Below are 22,239 nucleotides of genomic sequence, written 5' to 3' on the forward strand. Positions count from 1 at the left end.
CAGAGTACCTTTCTTTAGAGGCCCAGGTCCCAGCAGGTGTCTGTGCAGTGAGTACACATGGTGTGCCGGCTGAGTGAGGAACTCTAGGCTGCCTCAGAGTACCTTTCTTCAGAGGCCAAGGTCCCAGCAGGTGTCTGGCAGTGAGTACACACGGTGTGTGACAGATGTGTCAGCTGAGTGTGGAAGCCTAGGCTGCCTCAGAGTACCTTTCTTCAGAGGCCCAGGTCCCAGCAGGTGTCTGTGCAGTGAGTACACATGGTGTGCCGGCTGAGTGAGGAACTCTAGGCTGCCTCAGAGTACCTTTCTGCTGAGGTCCTGGTTCCAGCACGGTTTCCGCGCTGTGAGTACACACGGTGTGTGACAGGTGTGTCTACTGAGGGAGAAACTCTAGGCTGCGTCAGTATCTTTCTTCAGAGGCCCAGGTCCCAGCACAGTGTCTGGCAGTGAGTACACACGGTGTATGACAGGTGTCGGCTGAGTGAGGAACTCTAGGCTGCCTCAGAGTACCTTTCTTCAGAGGCCCAGGTCCCAGCATGGTGTCTGGCAGTGAGTACACACAATGTGAGACAGGTGTGTCAGCTGAGTGAGGAACTCTAGGCTGCCTCAGAGTACCTTTCTTCTGAGGTCCAGGTCACACCACGGTGTCTGGCAGTGAGTATACACGGTGTGTGACAGGTGTGTTGGCTGAGTGAGGAACTCTAGGCTGCCTCAGTGTACCTTTCTTCAGAGGTCCAGGTCACACCATGGTGTCTGGCTGCGAGTACCCACGGTGTCTGTTGAGTGAAGAACTCTAGGCTGCCTCAGAGTACCTTTCTTCAGAGGCCCAGGTCCCAGCAGGTGTCTGGCTGCGAGTACCCACGGTGTGCCTGCTGAGTGAGGAACTCTAGGCTGCCTCAGAGTACCTTTCTTCTGAGGTCCAGGTCCCAGCACGGTAATCTGCACTTTCACATTTCATAGGTATATGTTTGTGGAGATATAGATGCACATGCCCGCTCTTTTCGGCTAGTAAATGGTTGAATATGGATACTGTTCCCACACTCCCAAGGGTAAAACAGGCGATAACCGAGTCACAAATCAAGGATCTGTTCCAGGCAGCACCCAGCATTGAGCTTCATAACCTCGTTCAATAATTGAAATGTCCAGTGGCTGATTTAAAATGCAGTAGTAAAATGCTGCAAATCGGCAGCATTTGGGTGTAAAGTTGTTTTAAGGTAATGCACAAAACTTGTGTTCTGGAATCTTAAAATCATATTTCCGAGGGAGTATATTGGCAATGTAAAGACCATGACACAAGTGTCAAACGCACAGATTATTACTTATCTTTCCTAAGCTACTGTGTTCAGGAAAACACATTCAAAATCAGCGAGCACTCTTTTGTGTAAGACAGTGAGCTGGTGCTGTGGTACCCTACCGTGGGGCTTTCTGCAAGGGCAGTCCTAAAATTCTAGTTCTCATTGACGCATCCACACCGAGGTAAAAGACGATGGGCAAGCTGCTGTCCTTCGCCTCCACTGGAACATGTCGCGTATTGAAAAGTCTACAACCTTCTTATCCTCGTCTTGTGTTCCTTTAGTTGAGTTTATTAACCGTGCAGAAAAGCCCCTCTTCTGTCATCCATGCTGTGGCCATGTCTTGAGTGCCATTCTCCTGCTCTTCCCATACAGGCGCTCCACACCTCCCTGAACAGACTACGAGCCCTGTCCCAGGAAGCCCTATGGACTACGTCCGCCTCAGACACCCCAGCAAAGTCTGGCCTCGGGTGCCAAAGGGCCATGTTGTGGCGAGGCTGGTCATAGTGCCACCTGGTATGTAGCGTTTACTCTCTTTTGAGGTAGTACATATTAGAAACCCGTCACTGCAGTCGGGATCTGAAACACAGCATGTCGCTTCCAGGCCTTGCCTTGCACATAACCATCGAGTCTTCTACGAATTGGGGTCACCTACAACAATTGACTAACATATTATGAAATAAAAACTTAAAGAACTTGAAAGTAAAGTATGGCTCCAAGGTCTACCCTCAGTAATAAAAAACCTTTCTAAGATTCTTTTGATTGGTGGGGTAGACTAATGGCCCTCTCTGGGGAGGGAGAGCATCTCTGAAATTGGCTTTAATTAGGAGTTCTGCTAAACAAATGAATATTCGTTTTCTTCTCCCTTTCTTTCCCTTGTCCCAAACACACCTGTATTCCTGTCATCTACTCCCCTCTCTGTAGAGCTCATTTCAGTCTTTTTAGTTTATGCCTAGTTATCTGTTTCTGAAAGGTTTTCAAGTGACCGAGTCCAAGAGAAAAAAGGTTCATCTGAAGCGTCCCCTGGTGGGGATCCTGCACCTCCCAGGAACTCTGTACTTATGTGCCCCACAGCATCCCCTGGTGGGGATCCTGCACCATCCATGAACTCTGTACTTATGTGCCCCACAGCATCCCCTGGTGGGGATCCTGCTCCTCCCATGAACTCTGTACTTATGTGCCCCACAGCATGTCCAGGTGTGGATCCTGCACCTCCCATGAACTTTCCTTCTGTGGCCCCACAGCATGCCCTGGTGGGGATCCTTCACCTCCCATGAACTCTATACTTGTATGCCCCACAGCATGCCCTGGTTGCAATGCTGTACCTCCCATGAACTCTGTACTTATGTGCCCCACAGCATGCCCTGGTGGGAATCCTGCTCCTCCCATGAACTCTGTACTTATGTGGCCCACGGAATGCCCCTGGAGGGGTTACTACACCTCCCATGAACTCTGTACTTATGTGCCCCACAGCATCCCCTAGTGGGGATCCTGCACCATCCATGAACTCTGTACTTATGTGCCCCACAGCATCCCCTGGTGGGGATCCTGGACCTCCCATGAACTCTGTACTTATATGCCCAATAGCAGCCCCTGGTGGGGATCCTGCACCTCCCATGAACTCTGTACTTATGTGCCCCATAGCAGCCCCTGGTGGGGATCCTGCGCCTCCCACGAACTCTGTACTTATGTGCCCCATAGCAGCCCCTGGTGGGGATCCTGCACCTCCCATGAACTATATGCTTATGTGCCCCACAGCATGCCCTGGTGGGAATCCTGCACCTCCCATGAACTCTGCACTTGTGGCCCAACCAGCATGCCCTGGTGGGGATCCTGCTCCTCCCATGAGCTCTGTACTTATGTGCCCCACAACACGCCCTGGTGGGGATCCTGCACCATCCATGAACTCTGTACTTATGTGCCCCACAGCATGTCCAGGTGGGAATCCTTCACCTCCCATGAACTCTATACTTATATGCCCCACAGCATGCCCTGGTTGCAATGCTGCACCTCCCATGAACTCTGTACTTATGTGCCCCACAGCATGCCCTGGTGGGAATCCTGCTCCTCCCTTGAACTCTGTACTTATGTGGCCCCCACAGCATGCCCTGGTGGGGATCCTTCACCTCCCATAAACTCTGTACTTATGTGCCACACAGCATGCCCTTGCCTGCACTTCCCATGAACTCTGTACTTATGTGCCCCATAGCAGCCCCTGGTGGGGATCCTGCACCTCCCATGAACTATGTACTTATGCGCCCCACAGCATGCCCTGGTGGGAATCCTGCTCCTCCCATGAACTCTGTACTTATGTGCCCTACAGCATGCCCTGGTGGAAATCCTGCTCCTCCCATGAATTCTGTACTTAGTTGGCCCCACAGCACACCCTGGGGGGAATCCTGCACCTCCCATGAACTCTGTACTTATGTGCCCACAGCATGCCCTGGTGGGGATCCTGCACCTCCCATGATCTCTGTACTTATGTGTCCCCACAGCATGCCCTGGGGGGGATCCTACACTTCCCATGAACTCTGTACTTCTGTGCCCCACAGCATCCCCTGGTGGGGATCCTGCACCTCCCATGAACTCTGTACTTATGTGCCCCATAGCAGCCCCTGGTGGGGATCCTGCACCTCCCATGAACTCTGTACTTATGTGCCCCACAGCATGCCCTGGTGGGGATCCTGCACCTCCCACGAACTCTGTACTTCTGTGCCCCACAGCATCCCTTGGTGGGGATCCTGCACCTCCCATGAACTCTGTACTTATGTGCCCCATAGCAGCCCCTGGTGGGGATCCTGCACCTCCCATGAACTCTGTACTTATGTGCCCCATAGCAGCCCCTGGTGGGGATCCTGCACCTCCCATGAACTCTGTACTTATGTGCCCCACAGCATGCCCTGGTGGGGATCCTGCACCTCCCACGAACTCTGTACTTCTGTGCCCCACAGCATCCCTTGGTGGGGATCCTGCACCTCCCATGAACTCTGTACTTATGTGCCCCATAGCAGCCCCTGGTGGGGATCCTGCACCTCCCATGAACTCTGTACTTATGTGCCCCACAGTATGCCCTGGTGGGGATCCTGCACCTCCCATGAACTCTGTACTTATGTGGCCCCACAGCATGCCCTGGGGGGAATCATACACCTCCCATGAACTCTGTACTTATGTGCCTCACAGCATGCCCTGATGGGGATCCTGCACCTCCCATGAATTCTGTACTTATGTGGCCCCACGGAATGCCCCTGGAGGGGTTACTACACCTCCCATGAACTCTGTACTTATGTGGCCCCACTGCACACCCTGGGGGGAATCCTGGACCTCCCTTGAACTCTGTACTTATGTGGCCCCCACAGCATGCCCTGGTGGGGATCCTGCACCTCCCATGAACTCTGTACTTATGTGCCCCACAGCATGCCCTGGTGGGGATCCTGCACCTCCCATGAACTCTGTACTTGTGTGTCACAGAGCATGCTCTGGTGGGAATCCTACATCTCCCATGAACATTGCACTTATGTGGCCCCACCAGCATGCCCTGGTGGGGATCCTGCACCTCCCATGAACTCTGTACTTATGTGCCCCGCAGCATGCCCAGGTGGGAATCCTGCACCTCCCATGAACTCTGTACTTATGTGCTCCACAGCATGCCCTGGTGGGAATCCTGCACCTCCCATGAACTCTGTACTTATGTGGCCCCATAGCATGCCCTGGTGGGAATCCTGCACCTCCTATGAACTCTGTAGTTATGTGGCCCCACAGCATGCCCCTCATGGGGTTACTAGTCTTCCCGTGAACTCTGTATTTATGTGGCCCCACAGTTTCATACACCACTGAGCGGTAGAGAAGGATCCATGCTCATGTTTGGCTGTGGTCCACATGATTATAGGAAACTGCACTTTTGTTGCAGTTGTTCCCCCGGCCCCCCTCCCCTTAATCCCCCCCCCCCCCTCCTTTTGAGCTACTGGAGGCTGATTTTCAGCTCTGACAGTGCACCGAGACCTGCTAACCAGATCTCTGTGCCAGTGCTCCTTCCCCAAACCAGCTGTTGTCCAATTGTGCTACAATTGGCTAAGGACTTTAGCACCCCTGTAAGTCCCTAGTACGTAGGACAGGGGTACTAAAGAGGGTCCCTAAGGGCTGCAGCATACACAAATTCCACATAGACTGCCATTGCAGGCTGCGGGACATGGTGCAAGCCGTGAGTGAAAAGTTGACATGACACTGCTGTTTGTCACGCCAACGTCACTGCATCTAATAAAGTCACCAGTACAGCAGGCCCTTAAGACCTCAGGCAGGGCGCATTCTTTTTTTATGTGAGGACGTATCTGCCAGATGAGAGAGGCCCGTGATGTCTCGTTCTATTACTAATAATATTAGGTTTATTAAAACCATAAACACAGCACAATCATGCAAGAACAAAGTATGAGTTCATCATATATCTACTTCAACCATTAAATATAATAATAGATCTTTACATTTTATTTCTGAAGATCCTTTCTCAGACGATAAAAATGCCTAGAGCAAAAATTAGATATCACAGGAAAGCTGAGCAGACAAAAACACAAAATGGAATAGAGTAAAAGATAACAGAGCTGCCAATTGTCGAGTCCCTAAATATACCACTAAGGATGCTAAAGGAGCTTGTGGGCAGGATTGGGGAGCAGGTGTTTATACTGTGCTGCGTGGACAAAGGGTATCCGCAAGAACAGACATCCATGTGCGAGACGATGCTTGATTAAAGTTAGTTCTATTACTGGATATTGCAAGTGAGCAGGGAAGCCATCTTAAGGGCTGTACTGGGCACTGGTCAAAACAAGTTCCCCATTTAAATTATGGCTTCACTGAAACATATGAACATAATGAAACACATTGTATTAAAATACCCACACAGACTCCAGTGATGGATTTATTAATACCTGCACCCAGAGTGTACCTTGGAGGTACCCCCCTGAACCCTACTAGCCTTCTAGTGTGCTGGCTGACTGGTCTAGTCCAGCCTGCCACCACAGAACATTTCCTGACCTCCCGACAAGGCGAGAGCCCTGCTCTCAGAGGACGAAACAGTGCCTGCTCCGTGGAGAGGTGTAATCATCTCCTACCCCAGGAAGCCGCATGAGGTTTCAAAGGTCCCTGCCGCCTTTGATAGGCGACCCACGGCTTCCCCAGGCAGGGGAGATGCTACCCCCTGCCCTAGGACAAACAGGAATATTAGCTATGCCAGGCTTGATATTCCTTTAGGGTGACCTGTTTGAAGTGAACATGAAGTTAGAAATCCCACCATCCTCTTTGTGGTGAAATTAGGACCTCTGTAACAGGGTGATGCCCACTCCCAAAAGGAAGTGGTCATCTTGGGGGTGTAGTGACCACAGGGGTAAATAGCCCACTGGCTACTACCACTCACTCCCCTTAACGCCCCTAAATTAAATATTCAGGGGACCCCCTGATACAAGGACTTCAGATTTCGATGGATCAAGAGAATGAGTGGAAAAAGAAGTCTTAACGTGCTAACAGAGGAGCAACAACTTACTTGGTGTCAACCGTGCCAGCCTACCTGCTGCCCCTGGAAATTGAGGAAGAATCCGACTCATCCTGCCACTGAGCGGACTTTAAGAAACCAGCAGGGCTGCCAGTGCTTCACCAATCTCCATAGAAACTCCCTTGGAGTAGAGGAGCTAATACCCTGCAGCCAGAGGCACCAAAGAACAAAGTCTGGTCTACTGAGTTACAGCTCCCCGGCCAGCCCATTGCAGCAGCCCTTCAGACAGAGGTCCCTGTGCTCCTCAAGGTTAGATCTGTCCCCACACCAAGTGAGAGGACACCAGGACCAACTAGAGCTGCACAGGACCAATACCCAGGGTACCAGACCCCTTGTAGCAGCCAAGGCTTGTTGTGTTCAGTCTGGGCACCAACACCGAGCAAGACTGACCTTCACGTCGAGCGACTTCAGGGACTTTGAGACCCTCACAGATAGTGGCCCAGCTCTCCTGTTTGTCTCCCTTTTGCAAAACCGAAACCAAAGAGTAAGTCTTTGACCGCCGTCACCGGACACCTCAAAGTACCTATGCACCCGCACACCACAGCCCAAGTCCAAGGGAGGTGGCGGTGTCAGCTGGATCCCCAGACCCACAGGAGCGAAACCCATCCTTGGGTTTGCCCAGACTGTACTTCCAGTCGTCGCCTGCAGCCTCTTTCTGCAGTCCCCCTCCAACCGTGAGTGACTGCAGCACAGGAACCTGATGCCAAAAGACACCACTACACCCGAACACCACAGCCTGAAGAGAAATGGACCAACTGTGTTCCTGCTTGCTTGTGGATCTCAAGGGTCGAGCACCCCTCTGGGTCCCCCCGGACGGGCCCCCCAGTCCCAGCCCCTTTCTGAGCAGACCATTTCCAATTCATTTGAATCTGGACACTTTACGCAGTAACACACCTCTGCAGCCGGACGCTCCAGAGTCTCTCGAGGCAACCTGTTGGTGTGGCCTCGGACCTTGTCCATACTCTCCTTAAGTCCAAAAGAACAGTCCCGTAATTCGCTGACAAGAACCCGAATGTATGTTTTTCCTCTAAAGGATAACCTTGCTGTTCCAAAAAATGCACTGTTCATTTCTGAAAACTGTAAAAATTCATACCTTGAAAAGTACTTACCCAATTCCGATGATCTTGGTATCTAAATTTATATGAAAGTATGTGTTCTATTTATAAATTGGTGTCACGTTTCCGTAATGTCTCTCACTCACTGCCTTTGTTTTTTGTGTGTACTATATGCTTAGCACTACCCTCTGATATGCCTAACTGCTCGCCCAAACGTCCGCAAAAGACAGCATTTGGTGTGCCATATTTTCCTCTGTAATTCCTCTTAGGTTTGCCTGGACTCTTTAAACGGTATACCTCTTTTTGGTCCACTGTATAAAGAGCCAGCTTCCTACACTGATGAGCCGTTCTTTCTGGACGTTCATCACAGGACCAGTGAAATCTCCCATTTTTCAGTGTGAACCTAAACTGGACTGTAACCATTGCAGAGGTTCTTCTGCTCCAGACTGGCACCTTTATCGTTGCGTTTACTGGGAGCAAGCCGAGAACCTTTAGGGCTGATTTGATGTGGTTGTGCCTGTGTTGGTTTAAACATGTTCTGTCTGCTTGGCTCTTGAATCTTTGGAGCCTGCTGTTTCTAAGCGCTGCAAACAATAGAGAGAGATATTACTCATTTAACTGGTTCTTGATTTACTAACCTCTGAGCGGTAAATTTCTGAGTCTGCTTGATGGGAGTCAATGTTGTACAAATCAACATGGTGCAGTGACCCACTCGCCATCCTGCTGGTGATTCCACTATTGAGGTATATTAGCGCAGAACTCTCTGGTGAGGGTATCCTGGCACTGAAGCAGGGGCGTTATGGCTGCGCTAGGGTTGGGGCTCAGCGAAGAGCTGAGCAGGCGGCTCTGATGTGCACGGACAGGTTATTCCGAGCTTTAGGAGTGAGGTAGTTGCAGGCACCACCATCAGATCTGGTTCTGCATATGTGGGAGGTAACTAGGAGTCTGGCTGAGCGCAGGTGTCTGGTAGGTTTGTGGAAGTTTATTTAGTTGTTGACGTGTGTGGGCCAGTGTTGTGCAAGGCTTTCTACGTGTGCGTGAGGAGTTTGAAGAGTGCTTGTTTGTTGATTGGGGGCCAGTGGAGCTCTTTGAGGTGCAGGCTTACGTGAGTGGGGGGGGTTTGAGGATGAGCGTCGCTGCTGTTTTGTATGGTTTGGAGCATTCTGGTCAGTTTAGCGTTGGTTGCAGCATAGAGTGCGTTGCTGCAGTCCAGCTTTCTGGTGACGAGGGCTTAGGTGACAGTTCTGCAAGTGTTGATGGGGAGCCATTTGAAGATGTTCTTGATTCGCTTCAGTATGTGGAAGTAGGAGACAAACACTGCTTTCGCTTTGCTGGTCGTGACGAGTTGGTTGTTGATTACTATTCTTTGCATGGGTTGCTGGGAGGGATTTTGGATCCAAGTATGTCAGGACACCACTTTGAGTCCCAGAATGAGGTGTATTTGCTGACGATTACTCACTCTCTTTTGTCTCTGTTGAGCTTGAGGGAGAGGGAGCGTATGAGCTTGGATTCGTCAATATAGAATATGATGTTTATTCTGTGGGTGTTGATGTGGCTGGTGAATGGGGTCACTGTTTCTGTTCCAAGAGGTAGCAATCCAGTTGCTTGAAGTATCTTATTGGGGTTAAGGGTTTCTTTGGAATGGAGAAGCAGCTGAGGAGGTTATCAAACCAGGATAGAAGAAAACAAAGCCCAACATGTCTAGCTTGGGATCTGGGAAAAGACGGCGTTATGGCTGTTACCAGCATCACGAGTATGGTGCTTGCCAGATGTGAGAAACAAGATGGAATGTTGTGGTCTGTCCTGATGTTCAAGTCAATCACGAAACTGGATGTGGAACTCCTGGTCGAACATAGTCATTGCTTTGTTTGTGTGGCTTATGACAGTTGGAACCATTGGGTTTCTAGCACTTTTTGAAAAGTTCTCAAAGCTTGGGTGTTAAACCTGCAATCTTGGGGCATGTTAATTAACACCTTGTTGTTGCAACTTGATCTGTTTCATTGATATGTGTGACCGCTTCCCCGACTATCGAGAGCAGTAAGTGCTGTTTGAAAATTGGGACAGTGACCTACCTCTGGCATGAAGTGGGCAGAGATGGGTCAAAGCTTTGCCGGCTTGGACTCCAGCCATATTGAACTGAAAGTTTCTAGAGCAGTTCCGGTTACTAGCATAAGCTCGTTAGAAACTATGGAGCTCTGTGTGGTGAAAGTGAGAACTGGATGGAGCATGGGGTCTGTGTGTCTCCGCTCTGTCCTTGAGTTTGTTACAAGTTGCTGTCCCTGCCTCGCCTTTGCTCACTGTGCAGGTGCAGTTCGCCTTTGGAGTATCGTTGCACCCAGTGCTCTTCTGTGGGGGATCCACTCCAATCAGATGGACTTCCAGTCCCTGGCTTGAGTTTCTGTTAATTGTGGGGGGAAGGGGGTTGGCATCATCTAAGTCATGTTGTTGCAGTTGCCTGGTGGTGGGGAGGGGAGCCGACTGGTTGCAAACTTCTTTACCACCTGCGTACGCTAGTCACCACCTTAGATCCTGGGCACTGAGCAGGATTACTTCTCTGCTTCCCCACCTGCACCTGACACCAAGATATCCCTTTCATTCTCAAAGCGAATCACACTGGGATTCCCTGCTGCTGTCTCATTACCCTGACGATAAATCACAGAACGTCCCGACGGGGGAGGTTGATCGCTCAGGAAAAAACAATTGGTCGTAGGGTCTTAGGGAATTTAGAGACCTGCGCAGACAAATCCCCAAGTCACTTAAACTAAACAGCAAGTAGAGTCCACGGGTCTGAACCAGTCTATCAAAAGAACAGAAGTGACACAACAGCACGTTCAAACATAAAGTCCTCATAAAGAGGGCCAAGTCCCATCACCCACCGAAGTGGCATGCTTCATCATCTGGGACCTCCCATAACCACACCTGGTGTGGTTATAGAGCTACAACTCCTTAGATTACCGTAACAAGGAGGACCTCAGGGATGTTTTGATTCCTATGATCGGGAGGATAAATTATCTCAGGGTGAGAAAGACTGCCATAGGTGTGGTGAGTCTAAATGTAGTGTGTGAGATAGGAAAGTGATTTAAAATTGATTAGCATTGGAAAATTGTTTTATTCAGTATCCAATGGCATCAAGCTAAAAACAGCAGGAATAGTAAAAGGAACACGTCCACAAGCATTATAGGAACACGTCCTCATGGGTCAACATGTTTCAGCAAACCTGTGTCTACCAAATGACAGTGGCTTTCGTCAGGACCATAAGGTAACACTACTTATCTTCTTACCCGCAATAAGTCGGGGATGCGACCTACACTCCTGGTTACAACTCAGGGCGTGAGGCAACGCTCTAGAAGACAAAAAAGAACTAACTAATACCAAAGAAAACAGAAGATGGTTTATTCATCTGTTTGAGCATAAAGTTGTGTGACCATAAAAACAGTATACAGGAGTGTAGGTCGCATCCCCGACTTATTGCGGGTAAGAAGATAATGCAGTTTATACGCATGACAAATGTTTATATATGACACATTTGTACCATGTCAAAAAACGTAGATGACATGTTCCAGCACATATCATTCATTTCCTTGTACTATAATTTTTTTTCTGTTTTCAGGTGATTAAGTTACATTCCTACAGTGCCACATATCTACAGATAAGTAGGTACTTTGGTAGGTTGTATTGTTCCTTTTTTCACTTATCACTTATTCACATTTTGCAGTAGTGTTACCTTATGGTCCTGACGAAAGCCACTGTCATTTGGTAGACACAGGTTGGCTGAAACATGTTGACCCATGAGGACGTGTTCCTATAACGCTTGTGGACGCGTTCCCTTTACGATTTCTGCTGTTTTTAGCTTGATGCCATTGGATACTGAATAAAATAATTTTCCAATGCTAATCAATTTTAAATCACTTTCCTATCTCACACACTGCATTTAGACTCACCACACCTATGGCAGTCTTCCTCACCTTGAGATAATTTATCCTCCCGATCATAGGAATCAAAACATCCCTGAGCTCCTCCTTGTTACGGTAATCTAAGGAGTTGTAGCTCTATAACCACACCAGGTGTGGTTATGGGAGGTCCCAGATGATGAAGCATGCCACTTCGGTGGGTGATGGGACTTGGCCCTCTTTATGAGGACTTTTTTATGTTTGAACGTGCTGTTGTGTCACTTCTGTTCTTTTGATAGACTGGTTCAGACCCGTGGACTCTACTTGCTGTTGAGGTTGATCGCTCTACTGGCCCATGGAACATTCTGTAGAGGATACCATGCCCTTCTGCTGGGCGCCCGCTGCGGTCCTGCATCTAAGTGGAATCCTGCCTCTTGCTCTGCCTCTCAGCTCCTTGTTTTGGAGCCTAGCTCTGGGTGGGTGTGGGGTCACTTGAGGCCACCCCAGCGTCTTAATTAACGAGCGGATCATTGTTAAGGTGATACTTGGATCGGTAATTTTTTCCTATTTGAATGACTGAAGCAGTTATTGGCCAATAAAACACTGGAGTTTCAAGTAGTTACTGCATCTCCGGAGTATCTGCTCCAGTTAGAATCCAACTTACTCCAGGTGGTGGAGGGGGGTAGAAACTTGGGTCCAGTGTGACTCTGTAAACAACACACAATCACATAGATCCTGGGCGTGCTTTCCTTTTGAAAAGGAACATGACTTTTATTAATAAATAGGTAAATGTATACATATAAAACTAGAAAGTGAGGTGGCTTCGTCGTCTGAGATATTACCCCAAAGATTATAGCGCCTCTCCAAGCACTAGATTTCTCATAATATTGGCACTCGAGCCATTGACATACCAAGGGGCCTCTTTCGGATGGATTTGGGATTCTCCATAAAATGTTTGGTCTTAAGCCTTTGAAACAATGATTTCTCCGACAGTGTTTCAAGTTGTGAGCAAGGGATCCATGTGCTCAGCATCCAGTCCTAGCTCTGTTCCTAGGGTAGCACCCTGAACACCTCCGTGGGCTGATACCTCATCTGCTGATTTATGAGTTCTAAAGGAAATGCCCTCTAGTCAGCACCTTGTTGCTCCTGGGCTAGGTTCGTGTACACACACAAGTCAAGTGTCCCAAGAGCCCACCGCTCAAGGAAACCCAAGGCATGAGGTCCTTGGTGCTCCCTCAAACCTCCGGTGGAGACGTCACCGGTGATCTGGGTCCTGTGTACCATGCCTAGTTAAGAACATAGTTCAAAGGTAACTGGAGCCCTGCAGCTGGTTTAGGACTCCATTAGATTTGAAGGCCTTTGATGGGGTAGATCTGGAGTTGAGTCAGTAGATCTTATGAAGTCCCAATTCTGCCCAAAGCTTTAGGATTTGTACCTTATGAACTACTATTTCTGGTCTATATTCACTGTTGACCAGAACATTCCTGCACCGGGATGCCTTCGCCATGGCTACTGGTGGCACCAGTTCAACTAGGCTTTGGCCTTTCAAGGTTATGGCTTGGTGACAAAATTCGAATGGTTCCTCTCGGTTCCAGAATCGAGATGACCGCCTCTGACCGGAATAACTAGGCCCCAGAATGATGTGTGAGGACAGATTTCCTCTTGGATCTTCTGGAGTTGAGAGAGGAGGATGGAGATTCTCCAGCTCTTGCATCTCCATGATCGACCAAATGACCTTGCGTCTCATGGCCCGCTGAACTGAGATGACCTGCGCTCCTGGCCCGCTGAACTGCGATGACTTGCGCATCCTGGCCCGCTGAACTGCGATGACTTGCGCATCCTGGCCCGCTGAACTGCGATGACTTGCGCCTCCTGGCCCGCTGAACTGCGATGACTTGCGCCTCCTGGCCTGCTGAACTGCGATGACTTGCGCCTCCTGGCCCGCTGAACTGCGATGACTTGCGCCTCCTGGCCCGCTGAACTGCGATGACTTGCGCCTCCTGGCCCGCTGAACTGCGATGACTTGCGCCTCCTGGCCCGCTGAACTGCGATGACTTGCGCCTCCTGGCCCGCTGAACTGCGATGACTTGCGCCTCCTGGCCCGCTGAACTGCGATGACTTGCGCCTCCTGGCCCGCTGAACTGCGATGACTTGCGCCTCCTGGCCCGCTGAACTGCGATGACTTGCGCCTCCTGGCCCGCTGAACTGCGATGACTTGCGCCTCCTGGCCCGCTGAACTGCGATGACTTGCGTCTCCTGGCCCGCTGAACTGAGATGACTTGCGTCTCCTGGCCCGCTGAACTGAGATTGAGATGAGTACGAACTTCTTTGTTATCATGTCGCTGAGTCATGAGTTTGGGGCTGATGGAGGCGGAACAGGCAGAGTCAACTCAAGAACCAGCAGTTCTGATCGAAGAGGTCAAACGTTCGTCTCTACATGAGAGGGTATTTGACTTCCTTGTGCTGGGTGAACTATGCCAGTGGTGAGGGTACAGGTGCATGAGCCCTCTACCCCTACAGTGTCCCTGTCCATTCTTAGACATTGTAAGTGCACTAATGCCATAAAGAGTATATGGTCTGGGAGTTTGTCATTACGAACTCCACAGCACCATAATGGCTTTACTGAAAACTGAAGTTTGGTATCAAACTTCTCAGCACATTAAACCCACACTGATACCAGTGTGGGATTTAATGAAAAATGCCCACAGAGGGCATCTTAGAGATGCCCCCTGAAAAACGACCTAACTCTAATGTCCAGGCTGAGTGGCTGCTCCCCAGCTGCCTCCACCAGACATGTTTCTGGACCCCTGGTTCAAGAGCCTGATGCTCTCGGGGTCCTGAAACAAAGCACATCTTGGGCAGAGATGCCAAGCCCCCTCCCCCAGGATGGGCAGGGTCCATGAACGGGAAGCTTCAAAGGCTTGCCGCCTTTAAGCTGCCCCAGCCATTTGCTGCTCCCTGCAACTGGCCCCCACCGGTTCAGACCCCCACTATGGATGGGAAAATCAGCGGGGAAACCAAGATAGGTGTGCCCATCTTTGCCAACCCCGCCCCTCAGGTGGGGGGGGTTGAGGCGAAGCACAACTCTGTCCTTGCCATCTTGAAGATGGGGGACACAGCAAACCGGAGTGAGGCTCATGCCCGCCTCCCACTGGAGGGTGGAATAATAGGGGTACCATTGGTCCCAACCTTTATCTACCTGAAACACCCATAAATGTAGTATTTAGGGGCAACCCTGAACCTTGCCTCCTCCGATAAGAAGGAACAAGGGGGACAGAAGAGCCGTGCTGAAGGAAGAAGACGACGACACCAACTGACCAACTACCGGCCTGTCCCGACCTCAACTTGCTCCAGCAAAATTCTGGTGTGTCCTGTAGCCAGCAGCCCCCCGGAACCCAGAGGACCTGCCTGCCTTCCCCAACCAGACTTTGTCTCCCGTGAGCACCGGATTTGCTCACCAACAGATTCTGGCGCCTGCCAAATCCTCAAGTCTGCAACCCTATGCACCTGACGCACACGGTCCGAGTTCGAGTGGCCCAACACCACAAGGAGGTCTCCCTGGCGATCCTGACCTGGGATCTGGTGATCCCGACCTACCTTAAGGATCTTGAAGACGCCTGCAGCCCCTATCTGGATGATCCCCCCCCCCCCCCCCCCGGACCGCGACTGGAGACGGTAAGGAAAACCCGATGCCTAAAGACACATGCGTCCCGGCATCCCACAATATCCCAACTTGCCTTTACACTTGGTGGTTACCTCTCGAAGATCTTCGTGCCCGAGCCTGCAGTGTTATTTCTGACTGGACTTTCTCCATTGAAACCAACAGGGCTCCCGATGTCGATCCAGCACCCTGCACCCGGCCACTCTGTGCCCCTGGGGGTGTACCTTTGTGTGCTAACTCGAATCCACCTTTGCCCTGAGCTTAACCCTTGGAGCTTTGCTCCCACATCCAAGTGGCGTGCCTGTGAGCAGTCACCAACCGGAGGCCCCCTATCCCTATTGGATCACATTGGGCCTCAGCACCCAGCCGCCATAGGGCAGCTGAGGGTCTAACGAGTGCATTCTTGACCCTGGGGGAACACTTGTTCGAACTCCGGAAACTCAACCCTCCATACCGTTTACTTACCTGCAAAACGCTAACCCCATTTTTTTTTAAATAGGATTTCATCTACTGTTTTCCTGTGAAAAAGTTCTATATGTTGAGAGTGCTTAGTATAGAAACCCAAGAAACTGCGTTTTGATAAAAATTGTTTTACTCTGCTTTTAGCCAGGAAATGTCTCAGTGTGATATCTAGGTAGAAAGTAACTGAAAAGTAATGTTCGAGGCATATGAGCTGCAGATTATACACTGTGCATAGATCGCCATCTGGTGTTGGGCCCGGATGTTTGCAGTTTTTTTTTTTCTTGGACAATCTTTGGAAGTCACGAGTTCGGTGACTCCTCCTTCGGTCCGTACTGCGCATGGGCTTCGGCTCCATCCCCAGATTGTTTTTTTCCGCCATCGGGCTCGGATGTAATACTTTGTGCTCCGGCTTCGAACCTCTCCAGTTCGACCTTCGACGAAAAATCCTCGTCCATCGAGATTCTTCAGACGGAATCATCTTCTTCATCTCTCTCTTCGGCACTTCCTCTATTCCAGGCAGCGGCCTTCGGGCCTATCTCGACTCCGGTCTCGGCCGATGGAAAGGACTCCCTTCAAGAAGTGCCCAAAATGTGGGTCTAAATTTCCCCACACCGATCTACATCAGGTGTGCAACCTCTGCCTCTCTCCCGAACACGAGGCCCGAGACTGCCCCGCCTGCAAGTCTTTTCGATCCAAAAAGACTATTCGGGATCGACGAGCTCGACGCACCATGGCGCACTCATCGACCTCGGCTCCACCTGACATCTTCGGAGAAGACACCGGAGCTTCGGGACAGCAGCACACCGAACAGGAGGACGATGTCGTCAGCGCTTCCGAGGCCGACGACTCCGACGTGGAGGAGATCACACCGGCGCAGAGGGTCGTGAGTACTCTACCCCTTCCCACTCCCGCGCCCATACCGAAAGAGACTCCGGTTACACCTTCGCCTCCGGGCCTAGGGAAAACCAAGCATACCGCTTCCATCACCCCACCTTCGGGCCCGGTGAAGAGGCATCATAAGTCTCCCGGCGGCTCGGGCTCGAGCCAGCCTACTAGCGGCGCTGAAAAACACCCTTCGGCACCGAAGAAAACCACACCAAGCTCCGTTCCGAAGCCATCGGTGTCGAAACCTGGCCTCTCGGTGCCGACCAAACATAAATCCCTCGGCACCGACGCTCCCGTGCCGAAGCCTGCCTCGGCACCGAACAAAAAATCGGAGGCCCCAAAACAGCATGGCACGGATAAACCAACAAAGCCGTCGGCTCCGAAAACATCGGCACCGACAGAGGAATTGGTGCCGGAGGAGCTATTCACGCCAGATCCTTGTCAAAAGACTTTAACAAAGGATCCAAAGACTGGACATTTGACCTTGTCTTCCAAGAAAAGACATTTAGACAAGCCAGCTCCTCCTCCACCGCCAAAACGGAAGGACTCTGCCACATCCCCTTTCAGAGTACCCTCCCCACCACCTCCACCTCCCCCATCTCCGCCTCCACCTTCGCCTCATCGCTCTCCAACCCCGTCTCCAGACCCTGATGACCAAGGGGATCCATATTATGATCCAACAGATGCCCCACAGGACCCCACTCCTCCGGGAACACCAGACCCATGGGAGGATTACCACAATCCAGATGTGCCTCCGGATGATCTTTATCCATCCAGGCCATCTCCACCGGAGGACTCCCTGGGGTTCCACCACTTGTTATAACGGGCGGCACATTATCATGGGGTGGAGTTGCACAGTGATCCAGTTGAGGAAGACTTCCTACTTGACATTTTGACATCGCAGATAAATCTACTGCCATATTACCCATGCTTAAAGGGGTGACCAAACATGCGGCAGACGTTTTCAAGGACCCAGTCAGGGCTAGGGTCTTAAACCCCAGAATAGAAAAGAAATATAAGGCAGCCCCCAAAGATCCTGCCTATATTAAAGGACCTGCTCCCTTAGACTCATTAGTGGTATCCACAGCTAGGAAGCGATCCAATTCTCAGTCATCAGGTGAGGCTCCACCACCCGATAAGGAGTCCAAGCTCTTAGATGCCTCAGGCAAACGCACTGCCTCGCAAGCTGCCAATATGTGGCGCATCGCCAACACGCAAGCGCTGCTGGCACGGTACGACAGAGCGCACTATGATGAGCTGGAGGCTCTCATGCAACATCTCCCAGAGAAATATAAAAATAAGGCTCATGAACTGATACAAGAGGGAAAGATTATTACCAACACCTCGATTAAATGTGCACTTGACGCAGCAGACACAGCTTCCAGGGCTATAAACACCAGTGTTCTGCTTTGCCGCCACGCCTGGCTCAGAATCTCAGGCTTTAAGCCGGAGGTCCAAGCATCTATATTGAACCACCCTTTTGACCAACAACACTTATTTGGCCCAAAAGTAGATGAAGCCCTGGAAAAAATGAAGAAGGATACAGATACGGCGAAGTCTATGGGGGCATTACAATCCCACACCCCTAGACGCTCCTTTCGCCGTTCCTCCTTTCGAGGCACTGGCAGAAGTTACTCTGCCGATAACGCCTCTACGTCCTACTAGTCCCCTCCTCAGACTACCTTCTCAAAGGGCTATCAAAGAGGTGGATATAGAGGGAACAATAATAAAGGCAGGGGCAAAACCAACACCGCCCGTTCTGCCACTCCGCCCACGCAATGACTTTCCCCCGCTCCCCCCAGACCATTCCACTCCAGTCAGGGGCAGACTACAAGACTTTTTTCAAACCTGGGAGACCATAACATCAGACAAATGGGTGACCCAAATTATTCGTTCAGGGTACTGTCTCGAACTAACATCTACCCCCCCCAAATATTCCACCCAGGCACCGTACAATGTCACAAGAACATACCACACTGCTGAAACAAGAGGTAATCTCCCTCCTGCAAAAACAAGCTATAGAGCAGGTCCCCGTCAATCAGCAAAATTTAGGGGTCTACTCTCTGTACTTTCTGATACCAAAGAGAGACGAGACCCTACGGCCCATTCTAGACCTCCGGCCTCTAAATGCATACATACATTCAGACCATTTTCACATGGTAACTCTCCAACAAGTTCTCCCACTCCTCTGCCAGGGCGACTTTCTGACGACACTGGACTTGAAAGACGCATACTTTCATATTCCAATACACCCTTCTCACAGAAAGTACCTCAGATTTGTGGTGGACGGCCAACATTATCAGTTCAAGATTCTCCCCTTCGGGGTCACAACCGCTCCACGAGTGTTTACCAAATGCCTAGCAGTAGTGGTGGCACACCTCAGAAGACAACACATTCACGTCCTCCCTTACTTGGACGACTGGCTAATAAAAGCTGCGTCCTACAACCAGTGTGTGCAACATACAAACACTACCATCCAACTACTCCACCAGCTAGGCTTCACGGTGAACCACCAAAAGTCCCAGCTGATACCGTCTCATACAAAGCAATACCTCGGTGCCACTATAGACACCTCAAAAGCTATAGCCTATCCCAATTCAGCCAGACTCGCAAGCATACAAGCCTTGCGCCAAACATTTATTCTTCAGCACTCTCTCCCAGCAAGAGTGTTTATGAAGCTAATAGGGATGATGGCATCTTGCATCTTCATAGTGCCTCATGCAAGACTCCACATGCGTCCACTCCAAGAGTGCCTAGCACGCCAGTGGAACCAGGCCCAGGGGCAGCTGATGGATCTGGTGTTGGTGGACGGTCGCACCCATCGCTCTCTGTAGTGGTGGAACACCACAAACCTTTCCAAAGGGCGACCGTTCCTGGACCCGGTTCCTCAGGTGATTCTAACGACGGACGCATCGCTCTCTGGCTGGGGAGCGCACCTATTACACCTCACAGTGCAAGGTGTATGGACGCCACAACAAAGGTTACTCCACATCAACCATCTGGAGTTATTGGCGATCTTTCTAGCCCTGAAATCGTTTCAGAAACAAATCTCAGCCAAAGCAGTCCTCATTCGCACAGACAATATGACTGCAATGTATTCTATTCAAAAACAGGGGGGGACACTCTCTCCCCAGCTCTCTCGCTTAGCACAGAGCATATGGAGATGGGCAATCCCGCAAAAAATCTTTCTCCTGGCACAACACGTCCCAGGTATACAAAACACCATGGCAGATCTGCTCAGCAGACAAACGCAGCAAATGCACGAATGGGAACTGCATCCACAAGTTCTTCACCCATTCTTTCACAAGTGAGGGCATCCTCAGATAGACCTCTTCGTCACCCACGAAAACAAAAAATGCCCAAGCTTCGCCGCCAGATACCCACACCCATTGTCCAAAGGCAATGCGATATGGATGAACTGGTCAGGCAAATTTGCATACGCCTTTCCACCTCTCCCGCTAATTCCATTAGTGGTAAGGAAGCTACAACAGCACTCCCTCACACTCATTCTGGTAGCTCCAACATGGGCCAGGCAGCCGTGGTACACCACACTACTACAGCTCTCAGTGGTACCACACCAAAAACTGCACCTGTCCCCATGCCTCCTAACCCAGAACCATGGAGAGATCAGGCACCCGGACCCAGCTCAACCTTGCGATCTGGCTCCTGAAATCTTAGAATTTGGATACCTTAACCTTCCCCCTGATTGCATGAACATTATCAGGGAAGCCAGACGTCCTACCACTCGAGCATGCTATGCCGCAAAGTGGAAGAGATTTGTTGTTTACTGCCGTAACAATACAATCAACCCTTTAGATGTATCCATACAGCACATCATATGCTACCTGCTCCATCTTCAAAGGTGTAACCTGGCATACTCATCCATCCGTCTACACCTAGCAGCAATTGCTGCTTACCTGCAAAACAGACCGCATTTATCACTTTTCAGAGTGCCTGCTATTAAAGCCTTCATGGAAGGCCTTAAAAGAGTAATTCCGCCCAGGGCACCACCCTCACCTGTGTGGAATCTAAACGTAGTTCTTACAAGGCCGATGGGTCCGCCTTTCGAACCAATGCATAAATGTGAGCTACAGTTCCTTACTTGGAAAACAGCTTTCCTCGTAGCTATCACTTCCCTTAGAAGGGTTAGTGAAATACAAGCGTTCACTATACAAGAACCCTTTCTACAGATGCATCACAGCAAGGTGATACTTCGCATAAATCCAAAATTTCTGCCTAAGGTCATTTCCCCCTTCCATCTCAATCAATCGGTGGAATTACCGTTTTTTTTCTCACAACCTCAATCTGTTGCGGAAAGGGCTCTACATACACTTGATGTTAAAAGGGCTTTACTTTACTACATACAAAGAACGCAACCTTTCAGAAAGACTAAACAATTGTTTGTCTCCTTCTCTCCACCGCATAAAGGCAACCCCATCTCAAAATCATGGATGGCTAGGTGTATTGTAAAGTGCATACAAATTTGCTATCACAAAGCAAAAAGAACATTATCTGTTCCACCTAAAGCCCACTCTACAAGAAAGATAGGGGCTTCTATGGCTTTTCTAGGGAACATACCCTTAGATGACATCTGCAAAGCAGCCACATGGTCAACACCGCACACCTTCACAAAACATTACTGTGTAGACGTACACTCCAAACAACAAGCTAGTGTGGGCCAGGCTGTACTAAAGACACTGTTTCAAACCACTGCAACGGATACCGGTGGTCGACGCTAGGGTTGGGTACTGCTATATAATCTATGCACAGTGTATAATCTGCAGCTCATATACCTCGAACGGAATATGCTACTTACCAGTATGCATCTGTTCTTGGCATGTAGAACTGCAGATCTATACACGCCCACCCGCCTCCCCGGCTACCTGTATCCGTTCCAGTCTATTTTATTTAGATACAACACACATGGGTTTCTTTACTATTATCACTACGCTCCATCTTTTCCCTGCTGGCGAAAAACAATCTGGGGATGGAGCCAAAGCCCATGCGCAGTACGGACCGAAGGAGGAGTCACCGAACTCGTGACTTCCAAAGATTGTCCAAGAAGAAAAACAAACTGCAAACATCCGGGCCCAACACCAGATGGCGATCTATGCACAGTGTATAGATCTGCAGCTCTACATGCCAAGAACAGATGCGTACTGGTAAGTAGCATATTCCTTCAACTGTTTGTGAACATTTGACCTACCTGTGTCCACATTCAACTGTATTATCAGAAAAATACTTTTTTTAGGTCGAGCCTAGCCGCAGCGTGCATGCACGGCTCGCTCTGCGAGGCACGCTGTATTAAAGTATGCACTGGAAGCCCACCCAGCCCATATTTGTTATTGGCTTGTGTCATTGTCCTTCGTAAATACTGGCTTCTGATTCGTAAATGGGTTTGTTAGTCCCTCCTTGGTACTGCCTTGTCTGCATTTGTTACCCGTAACAAATGTACCTTTTA

The 22,239-nt window shown here is 50.1% G+C and overlaps 1 protein-coding gene across 2 annotated transcripts in view; it reads left to right on the top strand.

Annotated features, from left to right (window-relative positions):
* LOC146863589 (histone-lysine N-methyltransferase NSD2-like) overlaps nt 1-22,239 on the top strand; it is a 325,818-nt gene that overhangs the window by 113,551 nt on the left and 190,028 nt on the right. The window contains exon 4 of one of the 2 annotated variants that reach the window (XM_085627580.1): nt 1,665-1,805. The exons of the other annotated variant lie outside the window; for it this stretch is intronic. Within the exon in view, the coding sequence (XP_085483706.1) occupies nt 1,665-1,805 (141 nt within the window). The remainder of the gene's footprint in view (nt 1-1,664; nt 1,806-22,239) is intronic. 2 annotated transcript variants of the gene reach the window in all.

Source organism: Triturus cristatus, chromosome 2_1 (assembly GCF_964204655.1).
Source record: "Triturus cristatus chromosome 2_1, aTriCri1.1, whole genome shotgun sequence".
NCBI lineage: Eukaryota > Metazoa > Chordata > Amphibia > Caudata > Salamandridae > Triturus > Triturus cristatus.